The sequence below is a fragment of the Eleutherodactylus coqui genome, chromosome 5 (assembly GCF_035609145.1).
Source record: "Eleutherodactylus coqui strain aEleCoq1 chromosome 5, aEleCoq1.hap1, whole genome shotgun sequence".
In the NCBI taxonomy this organism is placed as follows: Eukaryota; Metazoa; Chordata; class Amphibia; order Anura; family Eleutherodactylidae; genus Eleutherodactylus; species Eleutherodactylus coqui.
In genome coordinates, this window is record NC_089841.1 from 256,766,587 (window position 1) to 256,792,592 (window position 26,006).

The 26,006-nt window shown below is 42.9% G+C and overlaps 1 protein-coding gene across 1 annotated transcript in view; it reads left to right on the forward strand.

Moving 5' to 3' along the window:
• Nucleotides 1-26,006, forward strand: part of INSR (insulin receptor) — a 97,201-nt gene that overhangs the window by 53,414 nt on the left and 17,781 nt on the right. Inside the window, exons 6-13 of the mRNA XM_066604559.1 lie at nucleotides 1,795-2,009; nucleotides 7,340-7,466; nucleotides 9,655-9,908; nucleotides 10,013-10,180; nucleotides 12,930-13,128; nucleotides 17,750-18,024; nucleotides 22,027-22,166; nucleotides 22,250-22,409. Coding sequence (XP_066460656.1) covers nucleotides 1,795-2,009; nucleotides 7,340-7,466; nucleotides 9,655-9,908; nucleotides 10,013-10,180; nucleotides 12,930-13,128; nucleotides 17,750-18,024; nucleotides 22,027-22,166; nucleotides 22,250-22,409 — 1,538 coding nt within the window. The remainder of the gene's footprint in view (nucleotides 1-1,794; nucleotides 2,010-7,339; nucleotides 7,467-9,654; nucleotides 9,909-10,012; nucleotides 10,181-12,929; nucleotides 13,129-17,749; nucleotides 18,025-22,026; nucleotides 22,167-22,249; nucleotides 22,410-26,006) is intronic.

The window sequence follows — 26,006 nt, forward strand, 5'->3', positions numbered from 1 at the left end:
TGTTTTCTCTCCCTGCTATCATAAAAAAAAAAGTTTTACAACATAGTTAATGTACCCAAAAATTACGCCGATAAATGCTACAGTTCGCCACGCAAAAAACAAGCCCTTACACGGCCGCGTCGACGGAAAAATAAAAAAGTTATGGATTTGATAAACGGAGAAGAAAATCTGCCAAAAATGGTTGCGTCCTTAAGCCCAAAATAGGCCATGTCATGAAGGGGTTAATATACACCATTCAGACTTTGAGGGTAAAGAGGATCGTTCAAGTCTATAGTACTACCCTGACCCTTTTGTTAAAGGGGTTGTCCCGCAAAGCAAGTGGGGTTAAGCACTTCTGTATGGCCATATAAATGCACTTTGTAATATACATCGTGCATTAAATATTGGCCATACAGAAGTTATATACTTAACCCCTCCGCTGTTGGCGTCCCCGTCTCCATGGCGCTGACCGAAGCCTTCTTCTGCCTGGATTAAGGGGCCGCTCTGCCGTGCTCGCGCCACACAGGTCTTCTGCGCATGCGCAGAATACCTTTGCGGCGCGAGCACGCCGAAGAGGGCAGACAGCGCAAGCGCGCCTAATCCAGGCAGAAGAAGGCTTCGGTCGGTGCCATGGAGACGGGGACGCCAACACCGGAGGGGGTAAGTGTATAACTTCTGTATGGCCAATATTTAATGCACGATGTACATTACAAAGTGCATTTATATGGCCATACAGAAGTGCTTAACCCCACTTGCTTTCGCGGTAAAACCCCTTTAAGTAGCGTTACTGAGCCGTGGAAAGGATGATATAAAGTGACCCTGAAGCCAAATGTTGGAGTTGATTTGCATTACCTCATGTCAGTTATATGGCTCTTTTTCCTGCGCGAAGTGCAATAGATGGCATTCTGACTCTAGTTAGTAGTGGTAGAGGCTGCATTCTCAATGGCAATCAAAGTACTAAAGTCCACTTGTCCGCGAGTGACTGAGTTACGTGCTCTGCCCCATATCACATGACGGTGACATAATCAAAGGTCCTTCATCGAGAGAGTGAGTTACATGCTCCACCCCTGATCGCATGACGTTGACGTCATCACAGGTCCTTCAGTATTTTGACCAACTCAAACCGTCCTCACAAGTCATTCAGTGAGTTACATGTGATGTCATTCACTATATTATATTATAAGTGGCGCATTGTGCCACCAGAAACACTGGTACTATAAGTAATACTAACTACTAGTTATATTATAACTGCTTTTGTCCATATGAGTGAATCTGGTTTTCTCTCCAACCTTTCTCTCCTAAGATGCCCATGTTGACCTCACATGTTTGTCCCATAACCAGATTTAATAATGCTAGGGGGAGTAATTCATAGGCAAACATTGATACATGGGACTTCTTTTAATTACTGGCCATGCATTGTCATTCCTCTTATTTATGTCTTTTCTCTTATGGCCCTTTTACTCGGGGCGACGTGTCGGGAACAGATGCCCGACAAGTCGTCTTAGCATTAATCGTTCCATCGCTAGTGATTTTAGCCTTAGCGGACCAGTGGTCATTCCGGCCCACCCACTTTTATACACCGTAACTGGACAGTCGTTCATAAGTGATACTGCCTGTTCATACGGCTGATCCGTCGTTCAGTTTTCTGCATGCAGAAACTGAACGACTGACAAACGAACGAATTCTCATTCATTATTCATTCTGGAAAAGCATTTACCCTGAGCAATACATGTTAATTGCATGGAAAGTCAATGCAGCACTCCAGTTCAGAAGTAATACTTTACATTTTTGCTGAATAATTGTTTTTAATTGCAGTGAATACGCCTTCTATGCTTTGGATAACGCCAACCTGCGACAATTATGGGACTGGCAAAAGCACGTTTTAAAAATTGCAAAAGGAAGGCTCTTTTTTCATTACAACCCTCGGCTCTGCCTAAGAGAAATTAATGAAATGGTGAGAATAGTGGGAGCAGCAAGTCGCCAGGACAAAAATGATGTTGCAACCAAGACTAATGGGGACCAGGCATCTTGTAAGTGATGTATATTTGGAAAAAAAAACAGTTATTGCCCAAGTCCGGCTGCACACGACCAGATTTGCATCGTGGAATCCAGAGCAGGCGTCCGCCTCCAGGTTCCGCAGCAAATACCATCCTCATAGCATATTATTGAAGAGCTCTTTTTCCTGCACACGAGCAGAAACCAATTGTGATTTTTCTGTTCGCGGAGGAAGAATCGCAGCACGTTCTATTTTTGACAGATTCTGCGTGGAGGGCTTCCATTAAAGTCATTGGAAGCCATCCGACCCGCAGCCTTTCCGCAATTGACGTTGTGGAAAGGTTGCAGATTCCTAGTGATGGAGTACAGCCGGGGGTCTAAAAAAAAATAAATAAAATCTGCACTGTGCATGTCAGAAAGCGATACGTCTGGCCCATACACAGCACAGAAAATGACAGGTACGTGGGGTCACAGGCCGGGTACGGGGTCTGATTCTGGTGCGGTATCCGGAATCCGGCCCGTTCGTGTGCAGCCGGCCTTACATTTACCGAGTCAAATAACCCTTCTGTAAGAGCTTATCCTGGAGTTCAACTGTAAACTAACCTTTTGGCCTCCTAAAAATATATATACTTAAACAATATCTGTACAGACCAGAAATGGGAAAAGTTTAAAAACACCCTAATCACCTTTAAAACCAAAGAGCTACAAGTAGAAGGAAACAAATGTGGCTCGACAAGACTAAGGGGGCAATAAACAAAAAAAAGAAAGCGTTTTAAACTACTAAAACAAAAAGGCAGCGAAGAAGCGCTAAAATGATACAGGGAAAAAAAACAAAATATGTAATGAAAAGATCAAAATTGCTAGGAAGGAGGAGGCAGAAAGACTGATCACCAAAGAGAGCAAAAACAACCCTAAACTAATTTATCTTTGATAATATACAACAAAAGGATTTGCGTGGAGAGCACTGGCCCTTTAACAAATAATGCAGGAGAAATCATAAGACTATGGGAGGAAGGCAAATCTATTAGTTTCTTTTCAAGTGTATTTACGAATGAAAAAGGAATGTCACACGAGATGCAGGGAAAAAAAACGGAACCCCCTGCTAAATATTGCATACTTAACACTGGAAGAAGTGCAGAGCCGGTTAAAGAGGGTTAAAATCGATAAATCGTAAGGCCCAGATGGAATACATCCAAGGGTTCTAAGGGAACTAAGTGATGTAATATCTAGACCGCTATTTCCTATATTTATGGACATCACAGATATAGAATTTAAAAATTGAAATGTTTTATTAGGAATTATTTTAAAAATCAAGGCCAACCAAAGAAAAACAATTGCGTAAAACGTTGGTTGGCCTTGATTTTTTTAAAATAATTCCTAATAAAATTTCAATTTTTAAATTCTATATCTGTGACGGCCTTAGCTTCGACTATATAGATATCTCATACCACTGTGATTTGTGACTATATTTATGGACACTATCAAGACTGGGGGTTGTATCATTGGATTGGCACATTGCCAGTGTGGTTCCAATATTCAAAAAGGGGTCCAAAAGAGAGCCTGGTAACTCTCAGAATACCTCAGAGAACAACGGAATAACTCCTCACAAGCATGGGTTCATGAGGAGTCGATCATGCCAGACCAATTTGATCAGATTGATATGATGAACTTCTAGGCCTTACATTCTATGTTGCCAGTACCCCCAGGTCTTTTTCCTTAACACTTTTCCCTAGCAGTACCCCATTTATTGTATATTGGTGACATCCGTTTCTCCTGCCCATGTGCATAAACTTACATTTATCAACATTGAACTTCATTTGCCATTTTTCTGCCGAAGCCCCCAGCTTATCTAGGTCCGTTTGTAGCCGCATATGGTCCTCCTTTGCATTGATTATATTGTATAATTTTGTGTCCTCTGCAAATATTGATATTTTACTGTGCAGCCCCTCTATCAGAATGGGGCCTAACACTGAACCCTGTGGCAACCCGGTGGCCCAATCAGAGTATAAACTATTTATTACCACCTTCTGTTTTCTTTCTCTGAGCCAATTTTTTACCCAGATACACACGTTTTCACCCAATCCGAGCTGTCATTTTATATATCAGCCTATTATGCGGCACAGTGTTAAATGCTTTAGAGAAGTCCAGATATACGAGATCAATAGACTCTCCCAGGTCCAGCCTAGAACTTACTTCATCGTAGAAGCTGATCAGATTAGTCTGACATGATCGACCCTTCATGAACCCATGCTGGTGAGGAGTTATTCCGTTCTCCTTGAGGTATTCTTCAATGGCGTCTCAGAAACCCCTCGAATATTTTTCCAGTTACTGAAGTGAGGCTTACTGGCCTGTAGTTACCAGGCTCACTTTTTGACCCCTTTTTGTAAATTGGAACCATGTTGGCAATGCGCCAATCCAATGGTACAACCCCGGTCTTGATAGTATCCACAAATATTAGATATAGCGGCCTAGCTATCACATCACTTAGTTCCTTTAGTACCCTGGCGATTTATCGATTTTTAATCTTCTTGAACCGGTTTCGTACCTCCTCCTGTGTTAGGTATGAGATTTTGTGAGGGGTTCATTTTATTCCCCTGCATCTCATGTGGCATTTTCTTTTCATTTGTGAATACACTTGAAAAAAAACTATTTAATAGGTTTGCCTTCCTTCCATCATCTTCAATGATCTCTCCTGCATTATTTGTTAAAGGGCCAGTGTCCTCAGTGCAAATCCATTTGCTGTTAATATAGTTGAAAAATAGCTTGGGGTCGTTTTTGCTCTCTTTGGCAATCAGTCTTTCTGCCTCCTCTTTAGCAATTTTGATCTTATCTTAATGCAAATAAGGGAGATGGAATAAATCCTCCACAGTGCCACCTATTGAAAGGCATATAGTTGCTCTCCCTAAGGAGAAAAGAGCGTTTCTGACCCCTGATCTTATCTTTGCATATTTAGTTTTCTCCCTGTACGATTTTAGTGCTTCTTCGCTGCCTTCCCGTTTTAGTAGTTTGAACGCTTTCTTTTTTTCGTTTATTGCCCCTCTTACTGTCTTGTCGAGCCACATTGGTTTCCTTTTACTTGAAGTTATTTTTAAAGGGAATGAATTGCTCACATGAGGTGATTAGGATCCTTTTGAACTTTTTCCATTTGTCCCCTGTACAGATATCTTTGAGGATGTTGTCCCAATTAATGTTACTGATAGTAGTTCTAAGCTGATCAAATTTTGCTTTACTAAAGTTTAGCTTATTTGTCTTATTTAATGACAGCTGGAAGTTGATTATATTGTGGTCACTGTTCCCCAAGTGTCCCTCAACCTGTACCCCCTTTATTCGGTCCGATTTGTTAGTTAGTACTACAGAATGGCCCCCTTTCTCGTTTGTTCCCGCACAAGTTGGGCAAGGTAGTTATCTTTAATTGTTCTCAAAGAACTTGTTCCCAGAAACTGGTGGATTGTAGATTTAACTGGAGCAATTAATGCCAGTCAGCTGCTGCGAAAGTTAATAAAGTCTTGGGGTGCATTAAAAGAGGTATAGGGGCGAGGGATGAGAACATTATCCTCCCACTATATAAGGCACTTGTCAGGCCTCACATGGAATACTGTGTACAGTTCTGGACACCTTTGCTCAGGAAAGATATTGTAGTGCTTGAGGGGGTTCAAAGAAGGGCAACTAAATTAATAAACTGAATGGGAGGATTAGAATACCCAGAGGCCAACAAAACTGGGATTATTTACCCTGGAAAAAGGTCTAAGGGGCAGCCAAATATCTATGTATAAATACATGAGGGGACAATGCAAGGATCTCTCCCATGATCTGTTTTTACCCAGGACTGCGACAGTAACAAGAGGGCATCCGCTAAGTCTAGAAGAAAGCGGGTTTCATCACCAACACAGAAGGGGGTTCTTTACTGTAAGAGCAGTGAGACTGTGGAACTCTGTGCTTGAGGAAGTGGTAATAGCAAAATCCATAGAGGAGTTTAAGAGGGGACTAGACGTCTTTCTAGAGCGCTATATTACAGGATATAGACATTAGGTGACCATCGGGTTGTTGATGTGGGTCTTACACTCAGGTAGGACCTATCAAAGATTGATACAGGGATTATTCGGACTGCCATTATGGAGTCAGGAAGGATTTTTTTTCCCCCCGAATGGGCTCTTTGGCTGTCTTAGTTCAGCCTAACATACTATGTTACGAATTACATCTATTTATATGTACACATGTTTGAGAAATATGGTGAAAATGATCTAAAAGTCAATCCTCTCTAGGAACACTGAACATAAAAATTATACAAAATGCTGGTGTACGGCTGGTCTCCGATCTGCGCCGAAACATCCAGCCGGAGGTTCTATCACAGGTGTGGTTGTAAATACCAGAAGATAAAGTGCTGCATGCCGCACCCGTCACACAACTGGGCAGCTGGGGGGAAAATGGGCAGACCCCATTATAGAGACAATGCGGCTGTCCGGCGCTGTTCAGTTCCGTTCCGATATGGAACTGTTCGGCCACAAGGATTCCCTTTTCCTGTTCCCTGAGCGGAGCAGGAAAACGGAATCCCTGACGCAGGTGTGAAAGCACCCTAGGGTGACTTGTGTAGTTTGCAATCATAATCATTACTTAACTAAACACACACCATTGTAAAACACATGAAAACCATCTTTTGTGTATTTAATGATCATTTTTCATACAGTGTTGTATTCTGCTATTGTCCTCAATTCTCTTCATCTGGGGGGTACAGTACAGCCCACACTCTTAGGACTTCTGCATAGTTTTACAAACCCTGATGACTGCATTGCTGGTTCTATCTTGGTACCAACCCCCACTCGCCCTTCATTGTTCACCTGCCAAATGTAGTCTTTACTCCTTGCTGTTAATGAAATGTTCAGTCATTGATTGACACTGGGCATCAGGACCTGCTCACCTGACAGTGAACTAGTATTGGGCTCTCTAAGTAAAGGGAGGCGTTGCAGGAAAACTGGTGAGAGTTTTAAACCAGAATTAAATTGGGGGAGGGACATGGCAATAAAGGTAGACAGCCCATCAAGCTTGTTGGGGGACCTAACAGGACCTCTTAAGTGCGTTAGATGAATTTCAGCTGAAGCTGATGATTTTTACAGGAATGATGACCATCTGTATTCCCTCCTGTTTTTTTTTTCTCTCCTCTACTTCTGTGTACAGATTTTCTTAGTACATGTAGAGTAAGTGATCAGTGCAGGGGGAAAAGGGAGAAGGAAGCTTTTTCTCTAAAGTTATGTTGCAAAGTTTTTTTATTTTTGCTTGTATGTAAAGTTTTAAAAGTTTAGTTACTCTAAGCTTTGATACCATTAATAGTAGTTCATCAGTTCTTATGGGTGTAATAATCCTTTTACAGGTGCGACTGATGTGCTGCGCTTCAACCTTATAAAATCAGGCTTCGATAAGGTAGTGGTTAAATGGGACCCATACTGGCCACCTGACTACAGAGATTTGTTGGGATTTATGTTTCATTATAAAGAAGCGTAAGTATTATCATCCTTAAGTCTTTCTAAAGTTATTGGAGTACATGCGTGGTTTTCGGAAATCCTGAATATCCCTTCCATAGACTTACAAGCAGCCTCCGGATCCTCCCTGTATGTTTTTAAGACCAGAATGATCGATCTTCATGTAGACACTGGGTGTTTGTAATAGAGGTGGAAGATAATTTTTTTTTCCCAGTGGGAGCATGTATTAATCCACGCTGCTAAGTACGTCGGCACCACAATAGAGTATGATTGTACATACTATAGATAAGTGAGTGCAAAGCAGGTGCCCAATCTGGATGGTTCGCTGCTGGAAACGGAAAAAAAGCCAAAAGGAAGGGAACATTTGAAGAAAAAATTTCAGTGAGGGCAGGAAATTTTATAAAGTATATAGTTTTCCAGCTGATCCAGCATCTTCTGTCGTCCTGGCTGTGGTTTATTTACATGCCTGCAACAGTCCTCCTCCTCACCGGGCTTTGTTTACATGATTAGAGGTGATGTGCCTGTATACACACGTGACCTCCCAGCTGGGTTTTGTTTACATGATCGCAGCAGTTCTGTGCTGCAGACAACCCCTTAAGGCCCCCTGTCCACGGGCGTTGCGGTATCCCGCGGCGGATCTCCACCGCCAAATCTCCGCCGATCACCCCTATCTGACATATAGGCTGACCGCGGAGAATCGGGGCAATTCGCAGCATGCTGAGAATTGCCCGCCGCGAACGGAGAATCGCAATGATTCTCCGCTCGTGGACAGGGGCCGGCACTTCCCATAGCAGTGCTATGGAAAGCTTCAAAAGGCGTGATTCGCCCACGAACAGGCACTCTAAAGGAAATATGTCATTGCATACACTCATATAGTTCTTTTCTGCCATCTGTTTGAATGGAAAATCCATTTGTAAAAATCTTTTAGTGGTTATCGTTTGGGTTGTTTATGAAGTACATCTGCAGCTAGCTTTCAAGTTCACACCTGTAGTGGTCAAGACAGTGAAGTAGATGCAGGATCCAGGGTGGTGGTCCAACCTTTTATTTCCATGAATTGCAGAGTTTACCTACATAAACAAATATTCTTATCTAGCATATACCTTTACTTCCTGAAGAAGTTGGACCATCACTGATTCCGAGAAAGAAGTTGTTGCAATGCTGGTGGCCACCTGGCTGTGCAAGGAACTGCAACCAGCTTTGAAGGATCCGCCCCATGAGCATTTTTTTTTGTTTCTTTACGCACAAATAGCCATGCAGAAAGACAGCTTCTATGAGAACCAATGGTTTCCTATTTAAATGTTCACATGAATGATTTTTAGACGCTCAAAATGCTCGCACCTGCAAAAGATAGGATGTGTGGCTACAATGCCCGCATCTAAGGCGTGTGCTGCGTCAAAAGATAGGATCTTTGGTGCGTATTATGCAGGAGTTCCTATTTGACTCCTGTGGGAGCTAGATTAACACACAGCATGCACCTCCGATCATTTGAACAAGCAAATTATGCACAAATGTATAACATGCCTTTAGCTCTCAGTTCACGCAACATTTTTTTTTCCACACGCGAGCCGCAATTTTTTTGCGTGGCCTAAGAGTACGACCAGTCATATCAAAACCTGTGAAAAATCCACACTGCAAGTTGCCCTGTAGCGCAGATCTTAAATTCCCACCATGTCAATTTATATTGTGGATTTCACCTTCTGTAATGCAAAGGGTGAAATCCGCAGCATTTCCACACCAAAATCTGTGAAAAAAGACGTGCACTTTGGTGCATTTTCCGCTGCTATGGATTTTCTGTAGATTTTTTGTGGCGGGGTTTTACGTTGCATAAAATGTTCCACAAACACACCTTGTATGGCAGAGCCCAAAGGTTCCTGGAAATTAGTTATGTCATAGAGGTTTTCGAACTGTGTCTCAGATTTTGGTTTGTTTTAGAATGTAGTCATTTGCTGTTATTGGCGAATTACTATTTGTATACCATTTTTTGTTAGTTTGATAAAATAGGTTTTTATGTTCCTTTATGCTTTTCAGCTGAAAAAAGTGAATTGCAATGTGTGCATTTTACCATTTCTGTGTATGTTGCACTATTTGTGGCCTACTTGGTACCGTAGTACTAGATGGGTCCGCACGTGTGTACTGTATTAAATCATCACCAGCAACTATATAGTTTGCATATTAATCTGCGCTTCTTGTGTCTTCCATTCTTAAGACCCTATCAGAATGTTACAGAGTTCGACGGTCAGGATGCATGTGGCTCCAATAGTTGGACAGTGGTGGATGTGGATCCTCCACAACGCACTACAGATGGCAAGACACCCACCACCCCAGGGTATTTGTTACGTAATTTAAAGCCCTGGACGCAATATGCCATATTTGTCAAGACTCTAGTGTCTTCATCAGATGAAAGGGGAAGATCGTATGGAGCAAAGAGTGAGATAATCTATATAAGAACAAATGAAACCAGTAAGTAGATGTCTAATGGGACGTTCAAGTGTCTTCGGTTTTATTTTAAACACCTTCAACAAAAATTAATTATGTTTTAATCATATAATGTGTTTTACTTTCAGCACCCTCAGTTCCACTTGACCCATTCTCTATATCTAACACATCCTCTCAGATTATACTGAAATGGAAACCACCATCTGAACCCAATGGGAACGTCACTCACTACCTGGTGTTTTGGCAGGAACAACCGGAGGATAGTGAACTGCTTGAGCTAGATTACTGTATGAAGGGTGAGTGTGGAGTGTTTCTGTTTTTCTTTGGGTTTTTAATCCTTGCCAGAGATTATTGCTATATTTGTTGTTATTCTTATCCTCTACCTCCAATGGCTCGCAGATTTCTTCAGGACTGGGTAACCCAAACCATCTAGGGATCGGACTGTGAAACACTAACTCTTCATACGGACCATATGTGGCTAGACTGCATCAGCCATGTCATCTGTGTTGACCTCACACATGCAAAAAAAAAGTGAAAGTGAGATAAAGTTTTATTAATTGTAAAACAAAAGTAATAGTTTAAATCAACCCTCTTTTGCTGTATCTATAATTAAAAATCTAAATAATAATAAAATAAAAAATATATATTTGGTATCGCCGCGTCCATAAAAGTCCGAACTATCAAAGTAGCGCATTACTTACCCCGCAAGGTGAACGTCGTCCAAAAAAAAAAAAAAATAACGCCAGAAATGCACTTTCAGTTACCCAGTCTTCCTGAAAAAAAAAATGCAATAAAAAGCGATTAAAATGTCATATGTATTCTGAATTGGTACTATGAGAAACTACAGGACATTCCGCAAAAAAGATGAGCCCTCGCTCAACTACGTCGACGAAAAAATAAAGTTACTCTGTGATAAAGATGGCGGCAGAAAATAACTTAAAAAATTGTCTTTGAAAAAAAAGAGTAGTACAATTAAAAATAAAACAAAACTATAGAAGTTTGGTATTGTAGCAATTGTACTGACCCGTAGAGTAAAGTTATGTTTTTGTTGCAGTTTGTGCGCCATAGAAACAAGACGGTCATCATTTTTTTTTTTTTTCCATTTTACTCCACTTAAATTTTTTTTAAAAGCTTTTCAGTACATTAAATAGCACCATTAAAGGGGTTGTCTCACGGCAGCAAGTGGGGTTATACACTTCTGTATGGCCATATTAATACACTTTGTAATATACATCGTGCATTAAATATGAGCCATACAGAAGTTATTCACTTACCTGCTCCGGTGCTGGCGTCCCCGTCTCCATGGATCCGTCTAATTCTGATGTCTTCTTGCTTTTTTAGACGCGCTTGCGCTGTACGGTCTTCTCCCCTTCTGCTCGGTCCAGGCACGAGCGGCGTTCTGGCTCTGCCCCCTTCTATGCGTCATCGCGTAGCTCCGCCCCATCACGTGTGCTGATTCCAGCCAATCAGGAGGCTGGAATCGGCAATGGACCGCACAGAGCCCACGGTGCACCATGGGAAAGGACCCGCGGTGCATCGTGGGTGAAGATCCCGGCAGCCATCTTGGTGAAGGAAGAAGAAGGAAGACGTCGCAGAGCGGGGATTCGGGTAAGTAATATGTTTGTTTTTTTTTAACCACATCCCTTGTGGTTGTCCTGCGCCGAACGGGGGGCCTATGGGGAAAAAAAACCCCGTTTCGGCGCGAGACAACCCCTTTTAAAAAATACAACTCGTCCCACAAAAAACAAGACCTCATACAGCTACGTCGATGGATAAATAAAGGAGTTACAATTTTTTTTTTAGAGGGGCGGGGGGGGGGGGGGAAAGGGATGCGTCATTAAGGGGTTAAAGACTGAACTTAAATCATTTAAGTAACCCAGTTAATACTTGATGTTGATGTCATTGAATCACAATCTTCACATGCATAGCACAGTATGAGTAAACCTGGTAAGCTGCGTATTTCATGCACAGAAGGGTAAAATGACTGTCTCTAGAAATATACCAGTGTGGCAGTAAGATGGGCTGATATTGACATCACTCAAATTAAAAAACTGCAATATCCCTTACAGAGCAACCGTCTTGCAAAAGAGCAGCTTTGCCACCTGCCTCCTGATTGTGTGTCTGCCGTTGGGTAAACCAGCTCTATCAGTTAGCAAAAATCCTAGTCAAAGCGAAAAAAAATAGTAGATAGCATAGACTCAGACCAGATGACCAGAGAGGTAATAGTCTGTGACTGGAGCAGAGGTTTTAGTTGCAGTAACCACATAAAATAATATCAACGACCTACACCAGGTGCACACAAGCAAATTGGATGCCATTTTTGGCCACTCTATTAGAGACCACAATACAAATTAAAAGCATAAGAAAATGTATCTACAACTTCAATGGTCATAAAAGTTTTTAACTCCTTAGTGACCACAATACATCTTTTTACTGCCCTCACTATTGGGCATTAAAAAACCTACAAATACATCTTTTTAAGGTGGTGGCTTGGCTGATTACTGACAGCCAGACTCCTGCTCTAACAAGCAGAAATGAAGAAAACTCCGATCTCGGCAGCTTAATCCCTTACATGCAAAAATAGCAACTGTATCATGTAAGCAGATGATGGGGAAGGAGGTTCTTTCTGTCGCCCATCAGCACCCTGTAGTGTGATCGCAAGGTACCAACTGGTTCCCATGGCAGCTTGAGGCCTGAAAAAGCAACACTTTAGGTAAGTATATAAATTCTGTATGGCTAATTAATAGTGCACAAAGTATATTACAAAGTGTATTGTAATGGCCATACAGAAGTGTAGACCTTCATTTGTCACATCGGAACAACCCCTTTAACGTATACATTTTATAGTAAACATAAGTGCTTAAAACCAGAAGCTAGGAGAAGACCTTGCTTATGTGAAATCTAAGAACTTGGTCTGAAATATTTGTTTCATGAAATCTGTCACTATTCTCAATACTTAATCATAACATTCAGATCTCATTTGTGCCAATTATCTTGTCCTATCGTTGTTCGAACCGTGATATTAACCAGTACATGCTTTCACAGGTATAAAGTTGCCCTCCAGGGTAGTGTCACCTCCTCAAGAAACGGATGATTCTACTAAAATCAATGATACAGATGAGGGTTCAAATAAAGCTTGCTGTTCCTGCCCGAAAAGTGAGGCTCAAATTATGCTTGAGCAGACTGAGTTGGCGTTCCAGAAAACCTTTGAGAATTATTTGCACAATGTGGTCTTCATTCCAAGGTAAGATTTGAAAGCAAGACGTCTGGACCAGTTTAATGCCTTCAGAGAGCAATGAAATGGAGCTTGCTTGTACAAATCTTAGACAGATCTAGGAACTATTTATTTTTTTAAAGCCTGTTCACACAGGCAGGTAGTGCGCCACGCAGTAAAAAAACATCCAGCACGGGAAGCAGTATTTTATGCAGATTGTACAGTTGAAACACAATGAGGAAGATTTGCCACTTAGTGTCGTTTGTAGCCATTCTGAGACAATTTTCCGACTCAACTGAAAAGGGACACGGCCTAAATTATGCCAAAGTTTGAAAAATTGTGCCAGAATTTTGGCACAGTATTTGACTTAAAACGAAGCCAAATAATAGGTAGTTTAAACTAAGACTAGTCAGTCGTGAAATTCAACCAGATCTAGCATTTAGCAGAGCTACTGTGACCAACTTGGCACATTCTGCATTTTAACACGGTCTATAATCAGTTTGCACTGTCTAATTTTTAGACAGTATTAGTAAATAAGCCCAACTGTTTGGATGAGTTTAAGGTTGCATGCAGACGGGCGGGTCTGATTCCACATGCAGAAGCTGGCCCTGTCAGCAGCGGTGTCTGCGCATACCTGGTTTTCTTCAATCTGTACTGCGGATGGTCTGCACTGCTCGCCGTCGGACGTGCGCAGTACAGATTTAAAAAAATTTTGTTTTAAACTCCTGTTTTTGGCAAAGACAATTGTGGAAGGACCGCAGGTTGGATGGCTTCCATTGACTTCAAGCCGTCCGCGCAGAATCCACGCAAAAATGGAGCTTGCTGTAATTTTTCAACTGTGAGTGGAAACCAATTGGTTTACGTTAGCATGCTGTGGAAAAGTGATTCTTCATGGACACTATGGGTGGGATTTGCTGTGGAATACGGATGCCTAACTTGTACAAGCTGCGGTGTGCGGAAATCATGCCAAATGGAGATGAACCATGTGCTATTTTGCAGCACTGTTTTTATGAGAGTTTAACCCCTTAGTGATCAGCCCATAGTCCTTTTACATCCTGCCCAAGTGGGCTTTAATTTCAGGACGTAGAAACATGTTTCCTGCAGGGATTAAAGCCCCACCCCTTCCCCAATGCAATCAGCGCGCATGTGCAGAAGGCCGGTGAGCCCAGGAAATTTAAAATTCCCCTGCACCCGGCTGTCAAAGATAGCCGAGTGCAGGGAGATGTGACCGGGAACTGTTGTATGCGGTTCCCAGTCACATGATCACTGTTATCCATCGGACCCGATGGATAACAGTGATCATATAAAGTTAAAAAGTGTAAAAAAAAAATTAATAAAGTTTAAAAATTAAAATTTTATCTCTGCTTATGGATCATATCGGTGAGAGGAGATGAAATTAAATAACTAAGGTCCCCCGATGTGATCTTTATCCGTGGGCCTTACCCTGGCTTTGGCGCTTGCGCCCGTCAGCATACTCAAAAGTTAAGGATTGCCCGGGAAATTTAAAATCTCCTTGCTCCCGGCGACCAAAGGTGGCCGAGAGCCTGGAGATGTCACAGGGAGACTCGGTATGTGTCCTGGTCACGGGGTCGCTGTTATAGTGGCGATCACGTAAAAGTTCTCTAAAAAGTTGAAGTTTCATCTCCCCTCACCGATGAGATCGGTGAGGGGAGATGAAACATCTTCCCGGAGGCCTTCGCATTTAATCCCCGACACAATCATCCTCTCCATGGATCATTCTGGCTTCTGCGTATGCGCCCACCAGCAAAATGCCGGACACATATATACGTAGGACCCGGGTAGCCTGCGAAATTTAAAATCTCCTTGCTCCTGGCGACCAATGGTCACCGAGAGCCTGGAGCAGTCACCAGTGGCCTCAATGAGTGGTCCGTGGTCACGTGATAAAAAGGTAGCGATCTACCATTAGACCGGTCTCACATGACCGGATAGAAATTGCGGATTCCACTTGCGTTTCATCCGAGGTAATACACAGATCAATCAAATGTATTGGATTACACAATTCCGCTCACATTATCTGGTTGCAATTATGTAGTCCACTCACGAAAAAACAACGCAGCAGGTTCTATTTTACTGCGGATATCGGCGACATAGAGTCCATTGTGCTCCATGGTAGCGGATATACCTGCAGTCCATACGTAACTACATTGTTACATTGTCACTAAGCAACGGCGCGGGGAATATAAAGAAGAAAAGGTGTACTGCGCATGACCGCCTGTGAGAGTAAGCAGTTATGCACAGTACATTATGCGGTCATACGTAGGGCCACAACGAGGCTCACAGCTAAGACATATGGCCCTGTGAGCCTGGCGTTATTCAGACCGCTACCTGTAATACGTAATTTACAAGAAGCCCCGGTAACGTTCGCCTTCCTGCAGTTCCAGGAGCAGCTTGTTGAGCGCCTTCTGTGTGAGACCGCCGCACCTCAGCGAGCTTACAGAGCCTCACAGAGCGCCACTTTTTACACCCCATCCCTGCCGCTGAGGTCAAGAAATGCCCCCCAAAAAGCACGAGTGGAGAGTGGATACCCGTTTTTATTGCCCCATGTGCCCATCTCACCCAGACCCCCGTAATTACCCCACTATTCGGACATACCACGCAGCAATGGGGCCTGGAATTTATTCAGTTGTGCCCTGAAATCCAACGGGTGTTCCCTCCATTATAGTCCTAGCCATGTGTCCTGTAAGAAGATTAGGGCCACAACGGGAATGTTTCTGAACACCGGAGAAACTGGTATCCATTTTGAGGTTCAAGTCTTCATTTATGTGTGCTGTACGAAAAAAATTGTTTTTAAAATAACACAATTGCCCAAAAAATAAAAATCGTATTTATTTCCTTCAGCTTTGCTTAGATTATTTCAAAAACTGTGTCAAAATTCGCAATACACCCCTAAATGAATTCATTAAGGTGTCTAGTTTTCAAAATGGGGTCGTTTGTGGGGGTTCACCATAGTTTTGGCCGCTCAATGGCTCTACAAGTGGGCACTGGGGCCTGGAATTTTTTCAGTTGTGCCCTGAAATCCAACGGGTGTTCCCTTCATTATAAGCCTAGCCATGTGTCCAGTAAGTAGATTAGGGCCACAATGGGTATGTTTCTATACACGGGACAAACAGGGGTATCCTGTTTGCTTTGCTTAGATTCATTTTAAGCACCTATGTCAAAGTGTAGAATCAAAATATGCAGTATACCCCTGAATAAATTGGTTACGGGGTCTAGTTTTCAAAATGGGGTAATTTGTGGGGGTTCTGCATTGTTTTGGCCACTCAATGGCTCCACAAGTGTGCAACGGGGCCTGAAACACCTTCAAGCAAAATGTCTGTTCTGAAAGTCACCGGCTGCTCCTTTAATTTTGGACCCCATTGTGCATCCAGACATAAAATTAGGGCCACAATGGGTATGTTTCTGAATACAGGAAAAACAGGGGTATCCATTTTAGGGTGTCAATCCTCATTTTTATGTGTGTGCTGTACAACAAAAAATCGTTATTAAAATGAAGCAATAGCCAAAAAAATGAAAATTGAAATTTGTTTCCTTCAGTTTTGCTCATTCAAAAACTTAGAGGTAAAAACTTGCAGTAGACCCCTACATAAATTCATTAAAGGGGTTGTCCCGAGGCAGCAAGTGGGTCTATACACTTCTGTATGGCCATAATAATGCACTTTGTAATATACATTGTGCATTAATTATGAGCCATACAGAAGTTATAAAAAGTTTTTTACTTACCTGCTCCGTTGCTAGCGTCCTCGTCTCCATGGTGCCGACTAATTTTTGGCCTCCGATGGCCAAATTAGCCGCGCTTGCGCAGTCCGGGTCTTCAGCAGTCTTCTATGGAGCCGCTCGTGCCAGAGAGCGGCTCCGTGTAGCTCCGCCCCGTCACGTGCCGATTCCAGCCAATCAGGAGGCTGGAATCGGCAGTGGACCGCACAGAAGAGCTGCGGTCCACGAAGACAGAGGATCCCGGCGGCCATCTTCAGCGGTAAGTATTGAAGTCACCGGACCGCCGGGATTAAGGTAAGCGCTCCGGTAAACTTTCTTTACTTCCCTGCATCGGGGTTGTCTCGCGCCGAACGGGGGGGGGGTTGAAAAAAAAAAAAACCCGTTTCGGCGCGGGACAACCCCTTTAAGAGGTCTAGTTTTTAAAATGGAGTAATTTGTGTGGGGGGAGGGTTCTACATCGTTTTGGCCGCTGAAAGGCTCTGCAATTTGGCGATTAGACGCTGAAAATTATATGGCTCCATGGAGACGAGGACCCTAGCAACGGAACAGGTAAGTGAATAACTTCTGTATGGCTCATAATTAATGCACAATGTACATTACAAAGTGCATTAATATGGCCATACAGAAGTGTATAACCCCACTTGCTTTCGCGGGACAACCCCTTTAAGGTGCGAACGGCCTTGGTCACTAAGGGGTTTAACACTACCTGCTCTTGTGAATACATCCTATAAATGCACAACAGTTAGTGAAAGCCTGATGACTAGAGACCCCCATTCTAGTGATCAAGGCTGGACACAATGATTATATATTTACCACATACTCTGTGGATAGGTGTTAAATGATTGTTTGTGGGTGAGGCTACAGTGCTAAGGAGTAAAATGAGTTTTTTACAGATCTGTTTTACTTTTTACTACAGACCCTCTAGAAAACGCAGAGATACATTTGGTGTTGCAAATAATACCGTGTCAGATCAGGTGACGCCCAATCCTTTATCCAATGTAACCTCAACTGGAGCACCTGATGATCTTGAGCCCAAAAAGCATTCTCAGAAGGTTTGGTTCAAGGAAACGTTTGTCATTTCTGGGCTGAAGCATTTCACTGCATATCGAATTGAAATCCATGCCTGCAACCATGAACCTTCACTTGGCTGTAGTGTAGCTGCATATGTCAGTGCCAGAACCATGCCAGAAGGTGAGCGATCCATCCAGGGTACAGTTTGTCAAACTTAATATTTTAATCAGTTTTTTTTTTATATATGACAAGTCGCATGGGAATTAAAAGCACATCTGCATTGTACACTATACTGATCTTTAAAGGGCCACTCCGGTAAAAGCACGTTTTTAGGTTGTTTTTTTTTTTGTCTGCACCCCTTACCTGGTTACCTGTCGCATTCTAGAGGTCTCATCTGTGTATTCTAGCCACTTCCATGCCTGTCTGATGCTTGTCGGGCACCATGTTGAGAGGGAGATGTTTTTTATTTTCACTTTCAATCAGTCAATCCCATGACGCATCCTCACAGCAGGATATGCAATTTTTTTCCTGCTTGGGGGAGAGGGTCGGGGTGGAAGAATTTGGCTTGTTTTAGTTGGTTATAAAAGACAATAATAAATTAGACCATAAATATACAGTCAGGAGAATGAGCTGTGCTCTCCTCTATCATAGCGGTGTCATCAGTAACTGACAGCAGATTCTGCATCCCCTCAACACCGTTTGTGTTCTATCCATATAACAGCATCACACAAACTGAGAACTTGAGTAGAAAAGTAATGCATAATCCCAAGCAGATCTGAGTTGGTCAGAATTGAGATAACATGACCATTTGAGGAGAAAGAGGCTGGTAGTTTCAGACAATTACCTTGGTTTAGTTATTTCTATCTCACTTCAATACTAGGGGGATAGCTACATCATGAATGAACATAAAACATCACATCAATATTATAGTTTAAACGGCCACTCCGTTTAACCCTTTCCAATCCACTGTCTGACGTCTAAAGACATTATGATTTAAGGCTGTACAGTTGCGATGTAGGAAGACGTCCGTCGGGGTTCTCTTACTGTATATTGCCAGCCTCTCTGCTGTCGGAGCCTATCCAATGTGTCACTTCATGCAGTACTGGCTTTAGCCAGCATATAGCGCCATTGTTTAACAGCAGAAAAAGAGTAAGCCCCCTAGGAAAACCGGGATACAAATTGGATTGGAAAGGGTTAAACCCAATTATTATAGTTTAAACGGAGTGGCCGTTTAAACTATAATAAGTGGGTTTACTGAGGAATTGCTTTTATGGGAATATGTACTTTACCTGTCATAAGGGTGTCTCTGTTCTCGGGAACAGATCCCCTATCAGACCAAGTCCCTGTTCCAGTCAGAAGACGGTACACATGCACGGTCCCTGTCCAAGTCTATTGTGGATGTGTAAACAGAATGATCCTAAATGACCCTTCTTCGGTTCTAGGTGTCTCACCTGACTTTTTTTCATATCTGGTAGTATTGCTGTTGGGAAAACCTATTTTTAAAGGGGTTGCCTCACAAAAACAATACTGCTGATCCACAGAATAGACAATAGGTGTTAAATAGAGATGAGCGAACGTACTCGTTTTGAGTACTTACGCACCCGAGTACCGCCATTTTCGAGTACTTCAGTACTCGGGTGAAAAGATTTGGGGGGCGCCGGGGGGCGGGGAGAGGCGTGGCGGTGCGGGGGGTAACAGGGGGGAGCCCTCCCTCTCCCCCCCACTCCCCACTGCTACCCCCCGTGCCGCCACGGCGCCCCCGAATTTTTTCGCTAGAGTACGGAAGTACTCGGAAATCGCGGTATTCGGGCGAAAAAGGGGCGTGGCCGAGCACGTTCGCTCATCTCTAGTGTTAAAGCCTTTGATACATTTCCGTGTAAAGAGCTCATGGATAAGTTATAGAAAATTGAACATGACCTTTGATAATCTGATGGATTCACAGTTGGTTAAAAGATTATCAGAATATTGTTAACGGAGTGTTCTGAACAGGGACCAGTTACAAGTGGTGACCACAAGGGTCCATCCGGGGTATATGTTTGTATACTGAAAGAGTTGTAGATACTTTGAACAAATTACCAGCAGATGTGGTTGGAAAATCAACAATAAATATTCAAGTATACATCTATCCTAAGAATGAAATAAAGGCAGACTAGATGGACCATATAGGCTTTTTCTACCATTAATTTTCAATGAGTTAAATGGAGCGACAGCACCACGTGTGACTATCGCTCAGCTCATTTTAGGGCACTCGGACCTCCATTCTTATGGGTTTCTTAGAATTTGGACCCCACTGATCAGACACTTATCACCTATCCTGTAATTAGGTGACATGGTATTTTCGTGAGACAACCCCTTTAGAGGTTTGGTGGGAACCATACACTGCTCACTTACTAATATTACTGTTTGCTCGCTGTCCTCTTAGAAGCGCCGCCACCTTGTTGCAAAAATCTTATGTACTCCCTGCACTGTTTCCTTCTAAAATAGTCAACCTCCGGACGTGTGACCATACACATTCATCAACCGCGCTCTATTGAATAATGGTCCATTTACACCAAAAGACTCATTTGAATGAGCGAATGATATCAGAGTTTGCTTGTCAGATGTGTTTTCTAACAAGATTGGTGCTTCTCTGAGCAAACAGTAATATTAGTGCAGTGTATTCCCAGCCAACCTGCAAAAAAAAGCTCAGAAAGTGGCGAACCCCATTAACCCCTTCATGACACGGCCTATTTTGGGCTTAAGGACACAACAATTTTTGGCGGATTTTCTTCTCAGTTTATCAAGTCATAACTTTTTTTATTTTTCCGTCGGCGCGGCCGTATGAGGACTTGTTTTTTGCGTGGCGAACTGTAGTTTTTATTGGTGCCACTTTTGGGTACATAGACTATATTGTAAAACCTTTTTTTTTTTTTTAATGATAGCAGGGAGAGAAAATGCATCAGTTCTGCCATAGATTTTATTTTTTTTTTTTTTTTTTTTTTACAGCGGTACTCATGCAGCATAAATGAGACATTCCATTTTTTCTGCGGACCGGTACGGTTACAACGATACCAAAATTCTTACATTTTTTTTTAGGTTTTCCCACTTTTCTGCAATAAAAACCCTTTTTCTGGGTAATCTTTTTTTTTTTTTTTTTTTTTTTCTAAATTGCTGCATTCAAAGTCCTGTAACTTTTTTATTTTTTGATGTACGGCACTCTATGAGGGCTTATTTTTTGGGAGACGAGCTGTAGATTTTATTGGTACCATTTTGGGGTACATACGGCGTTTTTGATCACTTTTATTGCGTTTTTAGTGAGGCAAAATGCTAAAAATTAGCATTTTGCCTCAGTTTTTTAGCGTTTTTTTCCGTGCACAGTCAAAAGCATGTGCAACTTATTGTACGCGTCGTTACGGACGCGGCAATACCAAATATGTGGGATTTTATATTTTTTTTACCTTTTTTTTTTATGCTGATCTGAGAAAAAGCATTAAAAAATGGGGTTTTATTTTACTCTTTTTTTTACATTTTTTTAAAATTCTTTTTTTAATCTTTGTTTTTTTTACACTGTTTGTGTCCCTCTGAGGGACTTTAATCACTGCCCTGATGATCGCTGGTATAAGGCATGGCAGAGCTACTGCTCTGCCATGCCATGCCTTATTGCTTGTACAGCGATTATAGGCAATACAGGACGCCAGTGTCTGGCGTCCTGTTGCCATGGTGACAGGCCGGGCTCTCGCGATCACATCGCGAGTTCCGGCCGGAGACACAGAGGGAGCGCGGCTCCCTCTGTGAAGTCTCTCTCTGCCGTGATCTACTTAGATCGCGGCAGGGAAGGGGTTAACAGTGGGGGAGGCATCTCCGATGACCCCCCGCTGTTGCAGCGGGACGCCGGCTGTGACTGACAGCCGGCTCCCGCTGCGGGATAGCGCGGGATCATATGTGATCCCGCGCTATCTCCAGGACGTAAGTTTACGTCCTGTTGCGGGAAGTACCAGGCTGCCAGGACGTAAACTTACGCCCTGCAGCGGGAAGGGGTTAAGGATGGCTGCACATTGCTTTCTTCTACTGACTGAAAATTGCTAGTAGTCGCACGTTTTCTTAAGTGGCCTCTTTTTCTGCCATAGCATGCTGTAACACAAAATAGTCAATATTTAATATCTGTAGACCTAATTTCTGAATGAGCAAATTGATTTATTCCAGCTAAAGCAGATAACATTGAGGAGCCAGTGACTTCAGAGTATGTCTCGCCATACATCCACCTCATGTGGAAGGAGCCAAAGGAACCGAATGGCTTGACTATTTTGTATGAGGTACAATACTCTCGTCTTGGAGGCAATCAGGTAAATGTTTAGCAGATTTGTATATTATTTTTCGGATGTCCTATTGTCTTGTAGTGATTTTATATTCTTTTATCACTTTGCAGGAAGAAAATCTCTGTGTTTCTCAGAAACAGTATCTCCAGGATAAAGGAGCAAAGTTACGTTCACTTCACCCAGGAAACTACAGTGTGAGAGTTCGGGCCACTTCTCTGGCTGGGAATGGTTCTTGGACTCAGACTACTTATTTTTATGTACCAGACCATGGTGAGCATTCATTTCTCATTAGGCAGAAAGAAACTTTGTGACAATTTTTCTTTTTTTGTATAAATTCTTTATTTATAAATTTTGGGGTGGGTACAGCAAGAAAAAAGGGAAATCCACTTATCCGGATCGAAACCTGGGAAGCATATGGGAAAGAAAAACGAGTAACAGTTTCTCTGCGAGCATGCAGAGCATTATTAGAATAACTAATTATAAGTGGATGATTGTGTTTCATTATCCAAATGGCATACAATATTTAAATTGTAATAGAAAGTATATCTACCGTATATACCGGCGTATAAGACGACTTTTGAACCCCGAAAAATCGGGTCTGAAGTCGGGGGTCGTCTTATGCGCCGGTAATACAAAAAAAAAAAAGTGTAAAAAAAAAAATTTTCATTACTCACCTCCCCCGGCGTTCTGTCGCGCTCCGGCAGGATGTCGCTCGCTCCTCGTCCCCGGCGCAGCATTGCTTTCTGAATGCGGGGCTTGAAATCCCCGCTTCCAGAAAGCTAGTACACACGCCGGCAGCCATGACAGCATTGAATGGCTGTGATTGGCTGAAGGCGCACGTGTTAGCAATCACACCCATTCAATGATGTCATTGAATAGTGTGATTGGCTGAAGCCACGTGTGTTTTAGCCAATCACAGCCATTCAATGATGTCATTGAATAGTGTGATTGGCTGAAGCCACGTGTGTTTTAGCCAATCACAGCCATTCAATGATGTCATTGAATAGTGTGATTGGCTGAAGCCACGTGTGTTTTAGCCAATCACAGCCATTCAATGATGTCATGGCTGCCGGCGTGTGTATTAGCTTTCTGGAAGCGGGGATTTCAAGCCCCGCATTCAGAAAGCAATGCTGCGCCGGGGATGAGGAGCGAGCGACATCCTGCCGGAGCGCGACAGAACGCCGGGGGAGGTGAGTAAGGAATTTTTTTTTTTTCTCCACTGTATACCGGCGTATAAGGTGACAGTTGGGGGGTCGTCTTATACGCCCCGTCGCCTTATACGCCGGTATATACGGTATGCTGAATGTAGTCAGGTCAATTTTCAATTGTTACATTCCATGTACTTGATGTTTGGCAGTGTCTTAGGCTGGTCTTGCGTGACCAGATTTGCATTGCGGACTCCGCAAGTGTATGATCCGCAGTAATACGCAGATCAACCAAATGCATTGATTTTCACAGTTCTAATCACATCAGTATATCATAATTGTGTAATCTGCAAGCAGAATATAAAACTTGGCATGTTCTATTTTACCCTGTATGTCTACGATAGGACATAGAACCTATTGTTTATGGTTGTACTGCATATAGTCCGCATGTATATCCGCAATTTTGTGGCTATACGCAGGGTCACGGCCGGGCTCACAGCAGTAACACTGCAGGAGGCCAGTAGGGAATTCTGCTTATGGGCGTGTGAGCGCAGCCTAAGGGCGCCTGCACACAAGCGGGATTTCCGCCGCTGGAAGCCTGCATAGGATTGCGTTACTAATGTCACTCCCCCGCCGCCGGCTCTGGTCTGCGCATGCGCTGGCTGCCCGGCAAGCCGGCACATCAAACAGCCGGGGGCGCGGGTGAGTACGCGCTGGTCCCTGCAGGCGCTCGGATCCGACCCGCCCGTCTGCAGGCGGCCTAAATATTTGTTTTTTTTCCCATCAACCTTTTTTATATTCTATAAATATTGTTTAATGACTTTAACGCTACTGTCCTACCCGGAGATGCCTTGTTACCTCTAGTTTGCCAGTGTTCTCCAGATTTCAAATAACAGCCCCTGGCATCATTTAGTAGTGAAGTTGGCCAATTGCTACCTCTAGTTTTAGAGGTCAGAGAGGTCTATTATGTGAAAAGGTATCATTTATTTTGACTGGAAAAGCTTCTGTCTTATTAGGAATTGCACAACGTGGTGTATAAATAAATTAAAAAATCCAATTAACATTTAAAATTGCTTCAAATATAAAGAAATATTTTCCATGCATTGCTCTGCGACATATATATTACATATTTCACACATTTACAGTTCTAGACTGATCCTTACATGTGGCATACATGATCTATCTTTTCTGTGCTCTGCTTTATGAGCCATATTGGCTTTTATGCTAATCTGATAGATGGCCCTGGTTATCAGCCGGAGGAATTGTGCGCTATCTTGTTTTACACTACATGACCAAATGTTTGAACACTGTATTGCAGTCAGGTGGATAAAATCAAATACACAGCCAGACAGTCTCCATAGACCAACATTGGTGGAAGTTCACTCTCGTTGTAATCAGTGGGTGCCCCGCGCTACTACGGGACTTCTTGCTTTTTTGATGTTCAGGACTAGAAGTCCTGTATTACTGCAGATCTCCCGCTGATTTCAATTGGAGTGAAGCCGGCATTTCCTTCCCTGTGAATTGACTGCATACGGGCAGCTGCACTCAACAGTGGGGCCTGACAGTCAGCTGATGAACGAGAATCCCGAGCGGCAGATCATCCATCAACGACTGATGATCTATCCAGAGTTATTGTTTGACAGGCTCCTCTTTAATGTGAATGGAGATGGTCCGCTCCGCCACCATTTACTTGGAACAACGATCGCTCCTGTGAAAGCCGGGCAGTAGTCCGTGGAACGACTTTCAGTCACTTAGGCACCTGAGAGTCGTACTATATAAAGGGACCTTAAGAGTAGTTTAGTCACAAAGTGCTGGACCAAACATTCGCAAAACGGACTGCAGAGTGTCAAAGCAGGTATTATGTAAACATCTATTCTCCTCTGTTACATCGCTCGCTGCAGAGCTGCAAAGTGCGCAAGAACGTCCCAGAAATGGGTTTTCTTGTTTGAGCAGATCGGCATGCGTAGTTCCAAACATCAGCGTGGTGTACATCATGTGCCCGACTCTGGAGCACTGAAACGTGTCCTACGGAGAGATGAATTACAATACACTATCGGGCAGTCTGATGGACTTATCTGGTTGGGCAGATTCATGGAGAATGCTACATACTGCAAGATGTAGCTGTTGAAAAACCAGCACGTTATCCCACCAGATTTAACATGGTTTAGGGTCGGTCCCTTATTTCCAGTGAAGAGTAATTTGTGGCAACTGTTTTAGGAAGACGTTGCACCTCTGCACAAACCGAGGTCTATAAGGACATGATTTGGCAAGTTTTTAACATGTAGGAACTCAAGTGGCTCCCACAGAGTGCTGTGCTCAACCGCAGCAAACACTTCTACCCTGCATTGAAACACTAATTGTGATGCAGACCTTTTTATTCAACATCCGTGCCGAACTTCACAAAAGATTTAGTTCTCTGAATCTGCACAAATTCTCACAAACTACAAAATCTTGGGGGAAGCTTCGCAGAGGGATGGAGGCTGTTAGAGCTGCAGATGGGGGTCAACTCCACATTCCCATCTGTGGTTTTGAGATGCGTTGTCCAACAAGCTCATATACTGGTGTATGGTCCGCTGTCGACATGCTTGTACCATATACTATAGTGTAAGAATTGTGTTGCAGCTGCGTTAAAGTCCAACATTGGATTAGTACATCCTTTTTGTTTTCTTTAGGGCTAATGGCCACGGGCGTTTTTCACCAAATATTACGTGTGCGTGACACA